Source organism: Peromyscus leucopus, chromosome 3 (genome assembly GCF_004664715.2).
Source record: "Peromyscus leucopus breed LL Stock chromosome 3, UCI_PerLeu_2.1, whole genome shotgun sequence".
Taxonomy (NCBI): domain Eukaryota; kingdom Metazoa; phylum Chordata; class Mammalia; order Rodentia; family Cricetidae; genus Peromyscus; species Peromyscus leucopus.
The window spans coordinates 35139393-35159281 of NC_051065.1; the positions used below are offsets into that span (position 1 = coordinate 35139393).

At 36.0% G+C, this 19889-nt stretch overlaps 1 protein-coding gene across 1 annotated transcript in view; it reads left to right on the forward strand.

Moving 5' to 3' along the window:
• Gnat3 (G protein subunit alpha transducin 3) overlaps nt 1-19889 on the forward strand; it is a 45962-nt gene that overhangs the window by 12949 nt on the left and 13124 nt on the right. The window contains exons 2-5 of the mRNA XM_028891334.2: nt 1988-2030; nt 7050-7191; nt 14179-14336; nt 16816-16944. Coding sequence (XP_028747167.1) covers nt 1988-2030; nt 7050-7191; nt 14179-14336; nt 16816-16944 — 472 coding nt within the window. The remainder of the gene's footprint in view (nt 1-1987; nt 2031-7049; nt 7192-14178; nt 14337-16815; nt 16945-19889) is intronic.

Sequence of the window (19889 nt, forward strand, 5' to 3'; positions counted from 1 at the left end):
AATAAAGAAGAAGAGTCGTCGTGGCACTTTATGCAAGAGGAAGGTCAGTGCCTGACCACCTGTCGATGAAGCCTTGGTTACTACAGTCTTACTACTCTCCTTGTCTCATTCGTGAGAGGCAGTTGTTCAGACAGCTGCGGAAATCAGATCCATTAAGACGTGCCAGGCACAATAAATACTTGCTGCCACATAGAGATAAACTTAGATGCCTCTGTATCTGTTCCTCCAGGCTCAGAAAACATGTAAAAGCATATTGAAATATTTCGATGGAAAAAAATTGTTTCATACAAAGGACGAGATCTATTTTTTAAATTTACTTTTCCTTTAAAATAATTTCATACAATGCATTTTGATTGCATTGTGTTTTTTTCTCCCCCAAGTCCTCCCAAACCTCTACCCACCAAGTTTTAGGACCTCTCTCTCCCTACCCCTTCTCAAAAATCAAAACAAAGACAGTAAAACAATAAAAATCAAAACAAAATAAACCACACCAGAAAAAAAAAACCCATAAATAAAAGGAGTCCACTTTCTGTTGGTGCATTGGTCCTGGACACTGGACTGGCACTGGAGCGAGGCAGGCACACTCAGGGACATGCCTTTGGAGAAAACTGAGTTGCTTTTGCTAAGAGGTATTAATTGCAAATAGCTTCTTTGTTAGGGTTAGGTTATTTTTTAAATATACCTTAAAAGAATTATTTTTTTCACGTGAAATTTATCTTACCCATGGATATGATGAAAAATTAAAATGATACATGAAAAATTTTAAGTATGGAGAAGAAGGTAAACACTACAGGAAAAGTGAATATTAAGTAGTTGTAAGTGGAATTAAAAATCTACATAGGCCTGGCAGTGTTGGTGCACGCCTTTAATCCCAGCACTTGGGAGGCAAAGTCAACTGGATCTCTATGAGTTCAAGGCCAGCCTGGTCTACAAAGCAAGATCCAGGACAGGCACCAAAACTACACAGAGAGACCATGTCTCAAAAACACCAAAAAAAAAAAAAATCTACATAGTGGTGTCAGGGTACTCAAATCCATATTCATAAGTATAATTTCAATAAAATTTTTAGATTTTGAGTTATCATAATTTTGCTTACATTAAAATTACAATACTTTGATAAATCAAGATAACTGTCTGCCATACACAGATACAAGAAAAGAAACCTAGGACATGACTTGTGATATCTATACTTTTAGTTTTCATTTCTCAAAAAAAAGGTTCTTAAACTCAAGAAGAGAGATTCAAGAAATATCTCCAAAAGGTCCCAATTGACAACCTAAAACAGCGACTAACTTTTTGCTATGAGTTCTTATTTTCTATGTTAAGAATAATGTGCATTTGGGGTCTCTCTATATGATGCTTCAAGAGGTAAGTGGATGCCCAAATGTTTTATAGTGCAGGTCATAAACTAACAATACATGTTGCAGATAACGGTGACTGTAATAGCTGCATTACCACTGCTGGTTCCTCATACCTACCTCTGTGCATTCAGATCCAATGACATGAGACATGCCCATGCCACCTCCCATACATTAGGGCTCCTTGGAGTTATTTAGAGTTTTTAAGACTCTTCATTCATTTGGATAGAGGAAATTTTAGCTATGTACAAAAGTATTATAGGGTGTGGAGGAGAACATCATGTCTCAGTCAGGTTAGACTTGTATTTGAGCAGTTCTGGAAATAAAGTTATTTATGACTTTCTTCTTTTACGTTTATTAAAATAGAGATACAAACAGTCATTTTAGGAGGCCAAGAACTATTTAGAGTCTGAAATTTTGGGTTACATCTTTGCGTTGCAAATCCAGATATATAAACATCTCAAATCATGTTTAAATATAAAATACAATTTTCTCTGTTAGTACATGTTCTTTCCCTTAGAAGTTACACAAATGGAGGTGTCAAAATTTACACACGATAAATTAGTAGGTTTTAATATTCATACAAATTTGGTGTATCAGTTAATAACATTTGCTTCATTTTGTTTCAGGAGCAGGTGAATCTGGAAAAAGTACTATTGTTAAACAAATGAAGTAGGTACAGAACTATTCCAAATGTTTACTATTTGATGTTTATCTATGCATTGAACAATTCTGTGTTAATTATTTATTTTAGTTTTTTATTATAATATTATTATGTCATTTTATCTTTTCCTTTTCTCCCTACAAATCCTCCCACAGTTGCCTCTTGGTCTTTTCCATATTCATTGTTACTTTTTTTCATTAATTTTTGTTACATATTTATAAGTACAATCTGCTCATAAAGTCTCATCAACATGACTGACTAATCATGGTGAAATAAGACTACACTAACGCACATGCTAACGAGGACAGTGGAAGCCCAAGAGGCTTCAGCCCTACCCAGAGAACTACAGGCAAGTAAGGAACATGGAGGGCTGGAGAAATAGTCTTCCCCAGATAAGAACACATATCCACCATCAAATGGCCAGCCCTGAACACCTGCATACAGGTATTATTATACAGGCTCATAAAATCTCTCAAAAATGCTTTCGAGTCTCTTTTCAGAATTCAAGCAACCTCTTCAGAATTTGCAGGTAGTGGCAAAGTTATCCTGACTTTTATGAGTGTTCAAATATTACTTGTATTGTTTAACAAAGACTGCAATTTCTATTTTTCTTTGGAATGGTGCATTTCAGAAATATTAATGCCAATAGCTATGTTTTATTTATATTAACCCTCAAATTAACTAACTTAATAACAATGAGGGTATAAGCCAAAAATATTCGAAATATGTCAATCAAGAATCCATTTGAAAGCCGGGCGGTGGTGGCGCACGTCTTTAATCCCAGCACTCGGGAGGCAGAGGCAGGTGGATCTTTGTGAGTTCGAGGCCAGCCTGGGCTACCAAGTGAGTTCCAGGAAAGGCGCAAAGCTACACAAGAAACCCTGTCTCGAAAAACCAAAAAAAAAAAAAAAAAAAAAAAAAAAAAAAAGAATCCATTTGAAATTAAGAATGAATAATATTTTAACACTGTATTTTTTCTATAGGGATATATTTGTTCATTGATATCACTCAAACAGATTCTGATGTGTTATTACATTTTTTTAAAATTTATTCTTTATAATGGGATAACTGCCTAAATTTCTGAATGAAAAAGTATAAACACAACTGCCATGAATAAAAACTGCAATGATAAATTAATAAAATGAAGTTAGATATCAGTGATGAAGCTCTCTTTTTCTCTTTGATATTATAATGCCATGTAATTTGCTTATCAACTATTATTTAAGCTCCAGTTTGGAAATCTCACCTATAGGTGCCAGTATATATTTGTCCTGTCTCCAAAACACTGTTTTATAACCAACTTTTGGTTCATCCTAAGAACAGAGGTATCTGTCATTCATTTACATCATTATTGTATTCTACCACCCTATTATTTAGGACATAATCACACTTGAAGTTTTTAAATATTAAATCATGTATAAAATCAGACAAAAATAGAAAACTGGAAACAAAGCTAATAATGAATATTATAGATATATATTAACTACCATAACATATAAAGAGATATAAGTATTATGTAAAAACAGTAATCTGACCAATATATGTAAATAAAGGAGAACCAATAAACAGTCTGGAAAAGAGAATTCAAATACCTCTTACAAAGAAGATAAATTATATAATTCATTTAAACTTTACTACCTATAAAATAAAAATTTAGCCAGGCAGTGGTGGTGCACGCCTTTAATCCCAGCACTTGGGAGGCAGAGCCAGGCAGATCTCTGTGAGTTCGAGGCCAGCCTGGGCTACCAAGTGAGTCCCAGGAAAGACGCAAAAGCTACACAGAGAAACCCTGTCTCGAAAAACCATAAATAAATAAATAAATAAAAATTTAAATCAATAATTGGGCTTTCTTGTCATGAGAAACTATGAAAATATAGTTTCAACTTATTCCTATAAGCCTTACATTCAGGAGGCTGATGCAAGAGAATCACAGCAAGTTTGAGGCCAGTCAGTGTTACATGTAGTGAGTACCATAGCAACCAGATCTATGATGTAAGACTATCTCAAAAAGCAAAACTATGGTATTAATCTAAAATTATTATGAGTGAAGATTACAAAAATGAATATTTCTTACCACTATTTTTAGACACATTTGGAAAAAAAAAAACAAGTAGATATAATTTTTCTAAATCTACCACAAACTTAGGCCTGGAGAGATGGTTTGGCTATTAAGTGTACTTGCTGCCTTTGTATAGGATAAAGGTTAGGTTCCCAGCACCCTTTTGGCAACTTAAAACCATTGACAATTCCAGCTGCAGGGTGTCTGGTACCCTCTTCTGGTCTCTCAAAGACCCAGGCACATGCAGAAGTTTCAGGCAAAAGATTCATACATAAAAAATGAAACTAAATCTTAAAAACTGGTAAGTCATAAGTATTTTTTAGCTAGACATAGTTCTGAGAAGCTGCAACAGGAATTTGAAATATGAATAACAAAAATAATTTAAGTATGCAAAGTATCAAAATATAAATGAAATAAGATTTCTGTAACTATACAAAGTGGTAAAATTGAAGATAAAGAATCCTAAATTCAAAGAAAGTACAAGCGCTGGGCAGTGGTGGCACACGCCTTTTATCCCAGCACTAGGGAGGCAGAGGAAAGTGGATCTTTGTGAGTTTGAGGCCAGCCTGGGCTACAGAGTGAGTTCCAGGAAAGGCACCAAAGCTATACAGAGAAACCCTGCCTCAAAAAACCAAAAACCAAAAGAAGAAGGAGGAGGAGGAGGAGAGGAAAGGAAAGGAAAGGAAAGGAAAGAAAGAAAGAGAGAGAAGAGAGAGAGAGAGAGAGAAGAGAGAGAGAGAGAAAGAAAGAAAGAAAGAAAGAAAGAAAGAAAGAAAGAAAGAAAGAAAGAAAGAAAGAAAGAAAGAAAGAGAAAGAAAGAAAGAAAGAGCAAGCAATCAATTTGCAAACTGTTGGAATTACTCATCATTCACTGTGTTACTATGAAGTCACTACATATGGACATGACAATGTCTGACCAACACCAGGTCTCAGTGCATGCCCAAAGCTCAGTAATGGCGTGCCTCCATTCCCTTGCACTGCTTCGTGTGTCTGTAAAGTCCCCCTTCCTTTGACCATCTAGAAAGAGCTCATTATGTAAAAGTAATCAGCTCATTATTTCTACTAGTCTTTCTTTTTTATATCTACCCATAATAGAACTTAGCATAATTTTTCTAATGTTTCTTTCCATACACAGGTGTGACTAGGACCTTTTATAAAGCATAACAATCTCATAGAATGTTAAAAATGATAATTCTTTCCACAATTTGGTCCTTCTGTTAGAAATTTTATCTTCATGGAAAGGTTTCATAGATCTGCTCTCTGAATCATGTGTCACTTTAGTGGCCATTTAAGGACTTAAAATGAAGTTTTTTGTAACATGACTGGTAATTGCAGTGTGCAGTAGATGCTGCGTAGACTGGAATTCCACTATAGACCTAGTGAAAGGAGAGTCAGGCACGATTCATTCATTTATTTCAGTATTTAATGAAAACTGAAAATGCCCAATAAAATCTTACTACTTTGAAAAGAGCCAAGAGCTAGTTAGAGCTAGACACCTCTTTCCAGAAGAAATAAAATTAAGTGGCTGCTTCTATCATATTTTCTCTCACAGTTTGATGAGTCATCAAAACTTATGTTACTGAACTAACCCAAATGCCCCACATTTACTCACAATTACCATTTTAAATTTAACAATTAAAGTCTTTTTTTTTTCTGTTTTAATTTTGGTCAGAGGACTGAAATTTATTCAACAGTCTTACTTTGATCTATTTATAAATATTCCTTTCTGCATTTTTATGGTCTATGTTTTTGTTTTTGTTTATTCAAGTGATTTAACAGGTTAATGCAGCAAGATAAACATGGCCCTGTTGAATATAAAAATGAGCATTTGTTGGTAATCAAATGTAAAGACAAGATTAAAACAACAGAGGCTTCTTCACTCCTCTCAGTGCCTGTTCCTTCCATTTGATGGTTCTTCAAAGGCATTGAAGAGGTGTTTGTGCTGAGTTTGACCCCTAAGCTGCAGCTTCCATGTGTATAGACACAAGATAAATCTTGAGAAAAGTAACACTCAAAATCAAACACAAAGCAATTTAAAAACAATAAAAAGAAAAGAATGACAGAAAGAAATGAAAATTTAGGCCGGGCAGTGGCACACGCCTCTAATCTCAGCACTCGGGAGGCAGAGACAGGTAGATCTCTTGAGTTTGAGGCTAGCCTGGGCTACGGAGCAAGTTCCAGGAAAGGCTCCAAAGCTAAAAAAAAGAAAGAAAGAAATGAAAATTTATCGCACAGCAAAGATGCAAAGACACACAATTAGCATCAGCACAGATTTTAGCTTTAATGGGAAAATCTATTTTAAGCTATTATTCTTAAACTCTCTGTCAAACCCTGATTTGTGAGTGAATGAGTGGAAGGAAGAGAGCAGCCCGGCCAAATCTGGGAAACTCGGCTCCGAGAACCCAGAAGCACGTACACACACAGGGGAAAGGCAAGGCATCCAGCAGAAAGCAATTACTTGCAATTAAAAGAAAATGCCTTTGTTAATGCTGTAAATAGAATGCAGGCACTCCTACTTCCCAGTGTTTCTTAAGAGATAGGAAAAGCAGGACTGTTCTGCTGAATGACTTCACATCCTCTAGATATGGTGTAAACACAACACAGGGTTCAGGTCTCTGTGCACATCGATGACCTAGCAATCAGGGAATTTTCTTCTTGAAAGAAGGAATCTGGGTTCTAAATAAAGTGTTTGTGATTTACATATTTGAAAAAGTATTTTATCTAGAATAAGTCTTAAATTCTTCTTATATTCATCATGTGTTCTTCCCATGACCCAAAGGGCATTATATGAAGAGACAATGAATGGTAATTTCAGAACTGTTAAATTGTCCAGACTCAGCACACACACATTATCAAAATCCTTCCTCTTTAAGGTGTGTATACTATGCTTTTATTGAAGCAACTTATTATTGATGGTCATTTGTGCTACATCAGTTAACTCACAAAGCCCTTTCATGTTTAATTGTAGGATCATCCATAAGAATGGTTATAGTAAACAAGAATGCATGGAATTTAAAGCAGTGATCTACAGTAACACACTGCAGTCAATCTTAGCCATTGTGAAGGCTATGACTACACTTGGGATTGAGTATGTGAATCCCAGAAGTGGAGTAAGTATGTCCATGTCAAATTGAGTCAAGGAATCATAGGATTGTGTTTGTTGTCCTATTCTATGTCAAAAGAACATACTATAATAATTTTGCAAATATTAACTATCTCCAACTTAAATTTTCCCATTTTTCTCTGAATGAAACCTCTCTTTTCCATTGTTCACTACAATTTTATTAAACAGTAATTGGTTTTTTAGATTTAAACCTAGTATTAAATATAACAACATAAGAAAGAAATATAGCTCTACTATGGTTTATAATGTAGCATCCAGATAATTTTTTTCTGCATTTTAATTAATAATAATTTCACAAATTATTATGCTTTAAAAAATCTACTCACTTTTCAAATAGATAATATGCAAAAACTATTTTAATATGCAATTTATTAGTATATTATTGCCTAAAAGTGACCCTGCTCACAAAATAAAAGCATTAAAAGACATTCTCTATTTCCACAAGGCCCCTCCCCGATCAGCTGGTCATTTCCAGAGTGCATCAACTGATCAGTCCCCTGTGGAATCAGTGTACAGGAGCAATAAGTGCAGGAAGAACCATATGCAAGATTAGTGAGAAACACAAAAGTACATTCCTCTTCTCCCCCGCCCCCAGGCATCCAGTATGGGGGTGACCATCTAGATGAGCAGTGGAAGTTGTCAGGATGAGAAGGACAATGGCCATCTCTACACTGTTTATTTTACAGGAAAGGGTAAATCCCCTTTCTTCCCATCAGTTTTCTCAGAAAGGGATGGAGGAGGCGGAAGAGAGAAAGAAAGAGTGGAGAAATACTAAGACTAAGCATACTTTAGGGCAAATCCTTTGCAAAGCCTGGAGTCTATGTTCTAAAATCTTACTTTTCTAGCTTTCCCCACAATTTGGCTCCAGTTCAGTTTTCCACTTCTCTGGCTCCACTTTCCTTCACAAGTGTAAAAGGGACACTTGGAGAGGAACTTCAAGACCCTCCCATCTTTATCATTTGATGATTTGTTGAGCCTATTCTATTTACAGCTATTCTGCTACCTCTGACTCTGGCTTTTCTTAAGCACATAGAATTTTACAACAGCTTTTAAGAAATGGGCTGCTATAATCCTTTAATTTAAAGGAGAGGGAAAAAAACAGACTGAAAGAGAGTAGTAGACTTCAAACAGCTGAAGTCTAGGGCCGAACATAATGTTGCCCAGTTTCCTTTATGGTGCTTCGTCCTTTGTGAAGACTGTTTTCAATGATTTACATGGCAATGATTGTTTTACTTTTCCTTGCCAGGCAATAATAGTTACTAAAGTGTGTGTGGCTTCAGCACTCTTTGACAATAATGTAAAAATCTTGGAATTTGTATATGAAATATATATTCCATTATTTTGTCAAGGAAGTAGAAAAATCACAAAATTTCATATTGCTTCTCTGGTGGTTTGAAAGAAAGTGCCTCAGATAACCACATAGGGGATGGCTAATAGGAGATGTGGCCTTGGAAGAGGTGTGTCACTAGTGGGCAGGCTTTGAGGTCTCAGATGCTCAAGTGAGGGCCAGTGTGGCAGTCTCTTCCTGTTGCCTGTGGCTCAAGATGTAGAGCTCTCAGCTCCTTATGCAGCAGCACCATGTCTGCCTGCACACCCTCCCTGTCCCACCATTACAATAATGGACTAAGTCTCTGAACTGTAAGCCAGCCCCTGTTAAATGGTTTCCTTTGTAAGAGTTGTTGTGGTTATTGTGTCTCTTCACAGCAATAGAAACCCTAAGACAGTGTCTTAAAAAAAAAAAAAAAAAAAAAAAAAAAAAAAAAAAAAACTGTACTGCAACATAGCCCAGGCTTTATAAACGGGAGATGCCAGCCAGTCCTGTTGGTTGAGCCTTGGATGGGTGAAAATAATAGACTGAAAACAGTACTACCATTATGCTTACTGACAGAGGTTTTAAAACTGCAATGTTATTGTAATGTAAAACAAAGTAGCTAATAAAGTTGCTATGATGCCTCAGGAGCATCTGTGTCCTGTGCCTGAGAATATGCGAATACCATAGTTTTCTAGGACTATACAGATCATATTTTTGTTTCAACTGAAGTTATACTTTCAGTCATATTCACTTAGTACTTTATTGTAAGATGAACATGTTGCACCTGGTTTAAATTGCTTACTCAACCTCTTAATTTCTAAGTATTATGTTTATGTGGCTTTCAGATTTCTGATGAGGTGGATTTTTTGTTTATACAATTTTATACATTTTCACATAATCATTCGTTTGCACACCATCATGCAGATTGCCATTCGAGGACAGTCCTGACAGAAAACTCAGTGTAAGTTGCATTAGCCCCTGAATTTCTCAGTTTAAGTAAACCCACTGAACCTCTCTGTTTTAATTTAACATACATAAAATGTTAGTGCTTTCCCAATAAAATTATAAAAATTATCAAATCAGGAACAAAAATTTAAATAGCCCCTTTAAATCCAGAATATTGTAGAATATAAGGTCAAGGTAAATATCAGCTATTTTTATTTTTTGATAGTCAGTTTAAATACAGACTAATTAAAATTTATGTACTGAAATGCAGACATTTCGATTGCTTCTAGAGATGCATTAGGCACTCATAAATAGTTGAAATAGAAAAATACATCTGTATTCAAAAAGGAAAGCTTGCTGTTGAGCAAATCTTTATAAAGCATTTAGTAGTCAAAGAGGTTATCACAACTGAATGTGAATGTCTGTAAATCCTTAATCATTGAAAAAGTGATTGAGACAGGTGGATTTGGAAATGTCCTCTGTATAAACTCTATAGGATGTTTACACATATAAGCAACTGAAAACATGTCTTTAAAGCTCAAAGGGATATTTCATCTACAGATATAAATTTTGGTGGTCTGGGCATACTGTACAAACTATTGTAATTAACATAAAGGAACTTGAAGGGATAGCGGATGAGAAGAAGTAATCAAGTGCTTAGACTAAGAAAGATTTTTAGGAAGTAGTGATATGTATCATTTTATGTGACATTTTCTAGTTGCTGCATAGGTATATGAAACCAGGAAAGTCTGATGACCTCAGTTTGATGTATGAAATACATATAAAGAGAGGAGACAACTAACTCCACAAATTGTGCTTTGACTTCCACATGTACACTATGACATGCCTGTACTTACACACACACACACACACACACACACACACACACATGAAAGTATAATAATAAGGATGGTGGTGGTGATGAGGATTATGATACTTTTAAAAAGAAAGGGAAAAAAGTGTGTGTGTGTGTGTGTGTGTGTGTGTGTGTGTGTGTGTGTGTGTAGATCTAGAGCAGTGGTTCTCAACCCTCCTAATACTGCAACCCTTTAATATAGTTCTACATGTTGTGATGACCCCCATCCATAAAATTATTTTCATTCTTACTTCATGAGTATAGTTTTGCTACTGCTATGAATTGTAATGTGTAATGAATCAAAATGTGTGAAATATCTGTTTTTCAAAGGTCGCCTTTCACACCCTGTGAAATAGTAGTTTGACCCCCCCAAAGGGTCGAACCCACAGGTTGAGAACCACTACTCTAGAGACTTACAATCCTGAGATAATAAGTTTTTTGCAGAACCATCAAAGTTCTCAAGTATTCGGAAATGTCATAGTAAAGTTAAATCTTTAGAATGCCATTAAAACCCTAAGAGTAATATTTGAAATAAAAATGTCAGACTATTGGAGACCCCTTGGTTTCTCGAGAATCAGCATGTCTATTATTTTGGTTCACTCAATCAACAATATTTTAGCAACATGTATGTTAATCATCAGAGTGTACAAATAAAACAACAAATATCTTTGCCTTCATATATGTATACACTAAAAAATTAATAAAGGAAGAAGAGGAAAGGAATTACAATAAATACCACAAATAAGATAAAATGGGAAAGAGTTAGTATGAGAATATTAGAAGAATAGAAAGGTGGAGAAAGGTTCCTTGTAAAAGTATTCACTGCAAATACATCTGCATGGAATAAGATGTACACATCAACCCTCAAGATGGGCTTGGGAGTTTGCAGTGTAGCAGCAGTCCAGTACTTGAGGCTTGAGGAGCAAGTACACAGAGAAAAACAGTGACTAATGGGAAAGGAAGAATGGAAAGAAAGACATAAGTGTAGGATGGAAAGCTTGGGAGTCATAGTAGAAGAGTGGGCTTTTGAATGTGGAGAGAATTGCTTGAGCATTTAAAACAGAAGGGTAAGATAACCCATGGAATTTCAATTTTCCATCAGTTGACTACTGTGTGGAGATAGCTTTGAAAATAACTATGTAAACTATGGACAAGGCCTCATTGTGTGACTCTGGTTGGCCTGGAACTCACTTTGTAGAACAGGCTGTCCTTGAACTCACAGATCTCTGCTGTATCTGCCTACCAAGTGCTGGGATTATACATGCCTGGCTATATACAGATTTTAGGTGTTATATTTTCTAAAATTTAAAATATAATTGGTGAGTTCACATTCTTTAAAAGGAATTTAATTCTTAAAATTATTTATGCTTCCACTATTGTACAAGAGTATCAAAAATTGAACTGTTCTACATTCAATGAAATGTAGTGATGCAGAAAAAAAAATGCTATCTTATCTGTTACCCAGGATTTTGGAGAACTGTAGCAGTGGAACACAGCTACAGGTGTAACCTTGACTAAAAGACAGGCTCCTCAGTGGTCATGGTCTGCTGCTTCCAGAGTAAGCAGTGCCAAGGGAAACTCAGGCCTCTGTGAAAGAAGGTGGTGTCTACCTAGACAGCCAGGCCAGGCTAATCAGCCTGTAATGAAGGATTCTTATCTTAGTCTGTACAGTTGAGCTGCCTGAAAGATTAAACACACAGAGACACACAGACACACATAGACACACACAGATAAATACACACAAGCATACACACACACACAGACACACACATGTGATACACAGACACACATGCATACACACACACACAGAGACACACATATGTGATACGCAGACACACATAGACACACACAGATAAAGACACACAAGCATACACACAGACACACACACAGAGACACACACATCTGATACACAGACACACATGCATACACATACACACACACACACACACACACACACTCATTTGTTTTGCCTGGTGTTATTGTGCTAGGAACACATTTACTATTACTCCACATGCTTAAACTAAGTAGCCTGAATTAAAAATCACCAGGGGCTCTACCAATGTGTGTGTGGCAGAAACTCAGAAGTAAAGGCATAATCAAATGATGTCCTGCAAGAAAATACTAAGACTGAGGAACTGGTTGAAAGGGCTTTGGTGACATTTAAATGTTTTAAGGGAAAATATATTACCAACATAAATAGACTATGCTTTAGCTCACAGTGGAATAATGCAGAGCAAGGAAGAGCATATTAGTTTGGTTTCCAAAGGATTGTTCAGAGAGCAAGTGATGTTTTCTTTTAGGAATGGACCCTGGGAACAGCTACCTCATGGCACCATTTGTCCCAAGGCATATTAACAGTGGAAGAAAGTGCCTACCAAATGGTCAGCCCTGAAAACATATATATAAGTAACAATATAAAGGCCGAGCAGATACCACTGAATGAAAGATAGCAAGGAGGGGCTTGTGGGAGGGGCTTGAAGGAGGAAAGGGAAGGGACAAATTATGCAATTATATTATAATATCAAAAATCAATGAGAAATCAACTGAAGGGTTCATAGGCCACTGGATTTGCAGTCTTCTAATAGGAAGGAGGAATTTTAAAATATATCTTCCATTAATTCTAGAAAATAAGGTCAAGTCTTGCATTTTGGCCATTTAACAATCATCTGAGCATCCTGCTTATAATAATAAAACCCAATCAGAAAGATGGAAAAGGTTCCCTTCTGGTTTTAACAGTCTAAAAACAAAAGTCATGTTGTCAATACCTTAGGCAAAGAAAATACTTTTCATATAACACAGAATAAACAAGAATTGGTTGAAAATGAATGGGTCACGTCACCAACCCCGAATTCTTCTTGGACAGACTTCCCTCGCTCACAGCAGCCTCAAGCTATCCAAACTGTGATAGCGTTTTGGGTCCTGTGCTGCCGCCTGTTGTATTTACTGCGTTGTCCAAAGGAGAGCTAAGAGAGCTGCACTGTACAGGAAGCGGGGCCATAGGAGTGTTCGCTGGCTGCTGGGAGGATGATGATGCTATGTGCCACACTGTGATTATCATTGTGATCGCAGGCAGAACCTGAGCTTTGGATACTGACACTCTGCGATCCAAGGCCAGATTTTACTGCTTACCTAACCAATTACCAATCAATTACCAAAATTTATTTAACTGTCTTGAGACTCAAATTCCTAACCTTGATTTTTTCGGACAAAGTTTTGATTACTAATGTAAATTATGGCCTACTATCAATTGTTTAAACTGTATTTATTTAGCAAATTCCTTTCCTTCCTCATTCCTTGCCTACCCTACTATTGACACAATACTTACTCTGTTTTTTGTTTCTTAGTCACTCCTCACCTCTGCCCAATGGCAATTTTACTACAAAGGTACACAACTGACACAACCCAGCAGAGAGCCTTAACACGTTTGTGGGTCTAAGTGTGTAATCATTTGCCAGAATGATCACAAAGAAATATCTCATGATAATAATAGTTTCCGAAGTCTCTTTTTCTTTTACTGTAGCCTTTTGCCTCAAGCCACTATGGACTAGACCAAAGCACTGTTGCTCTTTTTGACCAAATACTCAGAGGTCAATGATGCATACCAAAGATTCCGATTTCTCCATATAGTATTTTATAATTTTTCTAAGGAGTGGCTTTTCCAGATCTTGCCCTGTTACTATGATGGATTCTAGTTTTATTGCTCTTAATAGATTTTGAAAAAAAAAAAATGTTCAGTGGAATTATTGACAAAAAAAAAAAACCTGGATAATAAAAAAAAAAACCTTTTACAACACTCCATTTAAAACAATATCTGAGCCTAAATAACCTGCTTTTGTTCTCCCCACACCTTTGTCTTCCAGGAAGACAAACAACAACTTCACGCGATGGCAAATACACTAGAAGATGGTGACATGACACCCCAGCTGGCTGAGGTGATTAAGCGACTGTGGGGAGACCCAGGAATTCAGGCCTGCTTTGAAAGGGCATCAGAGTACCAGCTCAATGACTCTGCGGCTTAGTAAGTGACTTTCTTGGACAGGAGTTTCAGATGATGGCATGAGTTTGTAACACAGTGCAAGTAAGCACAAGTAAGGGAAAAATGGTTTTGCATTTTCTTATAGAAAACTGAGAGACAACTGAAAAGATGTAAAACAATTTGCCTGAGAAGAAGCAATTGTTACACATATCTTCTCTCAACTAAAAAGAATTAACCATGACACACAGTGTTTAGCACCAACACAGACAGATGGTGTGCACACTGACATTTGGGGCTATATCATATATTTCAATGTTACTTAAATCATCTCCTAGAATAATCTTTGATTAGTGATATATGCATTAGCTCACTAAGTTATTGAGCAAGATACAAAATTCTGGAAGACAATAGTTGATTGGTTTCCAGACTTTAGCATACTGTGACATCGTGTTGGAGTCAATCACAGCAAATATTAGAAAGTAAGTATTTAATAATGAAGAACTTAGGAGGACATTAAACTGCTTATAATGTAATTGTTACCATGACCTAAAACTTTCTTATATCAAGTACTTCTTAAGTTATCCAGGAAACTCCTAGAAGAGTAAAACCAATGAGTAAAGAGCCAGAGTGTTGTGTTTAACCAATCAATGCCACAGTTCTCGTAAAAGAAGAGAGGAAAGGCCTTAGCTAGCTAAGGCCTCATGCTTCACTAATTGGGGCCCTCTAGTGTGCTATTTAAAGTCCACAAGAGTTAAGAGCAAACATGGACTCAGCAGGGAAAGCACTGTCTTTTCAGGATTGGAAGTAAATCATCAAAGTATTTTAAGTGATTTGAGTCATAAGGTCTAAAAACCTCTGTTTGGTTTATAAACTACAGGCTTTGGCAACCAAATCCCATATTTGCTTATTAAAATCAGCACTTTAGAAGAAAATCAATTTGCTAATGCCTCTTCTTTGCCTGAATAATTTACAAATGCAAAGAAAATTCTTTAAAATGTATCTTTACTGAAGCTTTCATTAAATGGATTTTACTTCTATTTCTGTAAGTATATTTTTTTTATTCTTTTACTTGGGCATGAAATGACTTAATATCATACATCTACCACATATCAGATTTCATTCATAGGAAATCCACAGTGTTTCAAGTAAGAGAAAAAAATTAAAACTGTAAAATCCTCTATACTTTCTTTGATTCCTTTATATCTCAATTCATCACTCATTTAAAGTCAAATGGTCTTTGTTAGCATAAACAATGATACATTTTCACATTTTAGTATTTCTGAGACACAATTTTCCTTTTCTTCTTGAGCAAAATCCCTTTAGGTGTATTGTTCATTTTAAACTTAAAAGTAAATGATTTTTCCAAATTTGCTAAATACCTACTCGATCGATTTTTAATAGTAAAAGCACTTGACTTAAAGTCATTTTGTTAGAGGCTGATGTATAAGAACTCTTCAACTTAATCTCTGAACAAATTCAACTTTATAAGCAATAACTAACATTCAGTGGGACTTTACCCCCAAAGTTGTGCTCCCATGACAGGAAACCACACTTTATCATTTTTAAATGTGTTTGTGGGCATGGCTCAATGTAATGTTCAAATTTACCAGGAAATTACTATGTTATTACTATTTGTATTTAAATTTATCACAGAAATAGCCATTTTGCTAAGCTGTTAAATCCATAGTGTCAGACACAATAGTCAAAATGAAAGAAAATACAATTTTAATTTGGAGATATTGTTTGCAAGGATGAAAATGCTAAGAGCAATTTCCATCCTTTAGCAGACTCAGAGCATGGACTTTAACCAAGCTTCTACCTACCCATCACTGAACAAAAAGCAAGTAAACAAAAGGAACAAGAAGGAAATATCTCCCTCTAATAAGATCAGGAATTCTGGAAGAGTTAAGGGCTTCACCATGCACTTATGGACTGTGGTTTGGCTACAGTAGTCAGATGGCTATAGTGTGGACCCACATGAGGTACCTGGGATCTTTCATTGAGCCATATGGAATTTATCATGACCCTTAATGGAAATGACTGTGTTCTAAACTAAGTAATACATGCAAAAATACCCAGACGATTAATAACAAGAAAACAATTCAAATTAAATCATTCACACAATAGGACCTTTGAAGAACTTGTGATAACTGTTGTTGGAAACCATTCCAAGGCATCCTACCACATATAAATACATCTAAATAGCCTTGCATGGAGAATAGTCTTCCATTCCTCTATCTACATGATAGCAAATCTGTCTGTTCTGCAGACTTTATAAGACACAGGTAAAGTAGTGTTCATAGAGAAGAGCTTTCCAGAAGCCAGTTGTGGACTGAACTCTGCAACTGTGGCATCCCAGCTGCCGGTTCCTACCATTCTGAACATCAGCTTGAAAAGCAACAAATGGAGTTTGTTTTCCAATGCACTTTAAACTCTTAAAATGCACTTGTACTGAATTGCACTGTATTCCAATACAAAGCTAAAACTATGAATATATCCTATTTTATTTTGTTTCTATTAGCTACCTTAATGACTTAGATAGAATCACAGCCCCTGGGTACGTGCCAAATGAGCAAGATGTTCTACATTCTCGAGTGAAAACGACTGGTATCATTGAAACTCAATTCTCCTTTAAAGACTTGAACTTCAGGTATGAACAAGCATGTCTTCTAAGTGTGGATGGAGCAAACTTCCAGCTCAGTATTTTTTCAAGGAGAACTCTGTAACCCAAAGTCAAGTGCAATGATTTTGGCTAGACCTCCTTAACTGACATTACACCACCCTTCTGTCCTGCCCTCCTCCAGTTCACTCCAAACCTGTCGTTCCTTCTAGGCTGAATTTCTCAAACAAGTGGTATCCAGATTCTGTTTCTAATACTTAAAAATGACATTTTACATTGAGTTTTATTTTAAGAAAATATATTTAAATAGCCTTTTAGCAACAGGTGTTAGGGATACTATTTCACTTACCCTTACTTCCCTATTTGTTTGAAATATTCCTTAAATCGACTTTTGTTTAAAATGCAAATAATTAAAATATCATTATTTGAATGTAATGCTATTTAGAAGCATCACAAGGACTTTTCATCAGCCTGTTTTTGGTATGGAAATGCATCCCTATTTTACTGCTATTGCATTGAATTCCCTTTCAAGTAAACCTTTGAAATTCTACTATCAAATTACTCTTTGAATATATTAAGAAATGGAAACCATAATACAATGTCAGATAACATCTCTTGATTCTTAATAGCTTTCACATTTTCCACCCTGAGATAGGACAGTATATTTGTTCATATTTATGCAAAGCTTTGTACTATTTTCTATGGATTCAGGGATAAGATAGAATATTAATAATACTAGATTTCAACTAAACATGTTAGTAATGAAAAATTGCTAAAACTACATAATAAATAAGGTCAGCTATGCCCAAAATAATGGAAATGTACTCAAAGGATTAAAAAGAAAAAAACCCTGGAGAACAGCTGATATGAATTGTTTATAGCCAATTATGAAAAAAGTAACTAAATGCTAATTAGCTAGTATCCTAAACTCAGTTTAAGGGTAATAAAAGTTTTGAAATGCTATAAAATGTCAGAGTTGTTTTTTTACGAGCTAGCTAATTAGAACAGCTATTAGAATATTTTCAAGTGATATGAAAGTAATATCTTCCAAATTTGTACTAAATTTCAGGCCTACAAATAGTTAATTTTCTGGAATTAATGAATTCATTTGCCACATATTGGAGCAGGGCAAAGGGACAGCAGAGAATCAGTCAGCACTCCCTGGGCAAACTCTCTGAAAGCGTCTCCTTAGACCTGGCTCTGTTTTGTTGAGCCAGTTGATCTTTGCTCTAGTTTCTGGAGTTTCCTTTGGGAGCCAAGTCCAAAGCTGCTCCCTCTGTCTCCCTCTGCTTGCCAGGACCTTTTCCACACACTCTTTTCTGTCTTGCTGTCTTTCTCTCCTAATTCCTACTGCACAGACTAGAACGATGTGGCTGTGAGGCTCCTTGTTGGTTCTCCAGGAAACAGCAGTAGGCATTATGGATCTCTTAGCTAGCACACCTATGATCAAGGTTGGATCAAGTTAAGAACCAGCTGAGAGTTAAGCATCTTGATGTTCCCTGTCTTACATAAGCCAGTGGAATTTCCTCAACCCCGGATCATCTGAGTCACAGAGCAGTTGTGGTGATGAATGCCACCTGGTAGAGATCTCCACCCGAAGTGCTGTCATCCCCCACTCCACACTGACCCTCTTTAACAGTCCACTCAGCAATAAGCTTGTTCTCTGGTTTAACAATCCAGGCAATAAGACTTTTGCATTTGCTGTACTCTTTACTTAAAGTGTTTTGCTCCTTTTCTTTTTTTTTTTTTTTTTTTTTTTTAGAAGTTTTTTTTTTTTTTTTTTTTTTTTTTTTTTTTTTTTTTTTTTTTTTTTTTTTTTTTTTTCGAGACAGGGTTTCTCTGCATAGCTTTGCGCCTTTCCTGGAGCACACTTGGTAGCCCAGGCTGGCCTCGAACTCACAGAGATCCACCTGGCTCTGCCTCCCGAGTACTGGGATTAAAGGTGTGTGCCACCACCGCCCGGCTTGCTCCTTTTTATCATAAAGATTCCAAATTAAAAGATGTTTATGCCTCTGAGCCTTGGCTTATCTGTTTACTACCTATAAGTAGTTGTCTCATGACAACAGGCAGCAGTGTCCTGGCACACTGTTGAACAAGTGCTTTTCAATACTGTTGGGTGAAGGAAGAATGGAGAATAAGAGCTAATTTATAGTTATTGATGATTTCTATGGAGTAAATGCCTCTACCCTGCCAGTTTCAAGCTACTAGCGTTACATTACACATTCAAAGTTAGGAGGAAATGTAAATAAACAGCTGTCTCCACCATGACTCCCTTCCATAATACTATACCAACCTACTTTCCTCTTTCTCCTTGTTCCCATACATGATTTCCTCACTTCTCTTTTTCATTTCCCCTTTTTGTTTCTCATTTCTACTTCATGCACCCTCAACCTTAAAAAGTCAGGGGCTACATATGTTTATGATCTGCCACCAATGCTTACCAGAATGGGTCACAAGAGGAAGCAAATTTGTCATCGGCTTTAGTTGAATGTGCAAATATATCAAGTGAAGCACAATTTATACAGAATTGTTGTGTGTGACATGGTAAACTGGGTGATGCTGTATCTGATAAAGAATTGAGGAATGGAGGTTGGGAAAGAATCTCCAAATGGCTTACAAAAAAATGCTGAAGTTGTCATCAAACTGTACAGCATCCTGTTTATAAAAAGTGCATCTTTACATGATGTCATTGATGGGCTCTTAGGCACATTTGTGTGAAAAACATTCTTTTCTTGTAAAACATTTATTCTATAAAGACGATCTTTTATATTCCCTTTCATAGAAAAATGGTATGAGAGAAAAATAAATCACAGCTTGTTGGGGAGATAACAAATTACTTAAATATTTGAAGAATTTTAAAGTTTATTCACATCAGTTGAGATATAATAACTATTTAATAAGTTCCCAAAGTTTAACTTTCTAACTTCCCTTCAGCAATTGCCCGGGTGTTAAAATACATTCCATTAGCATTGATT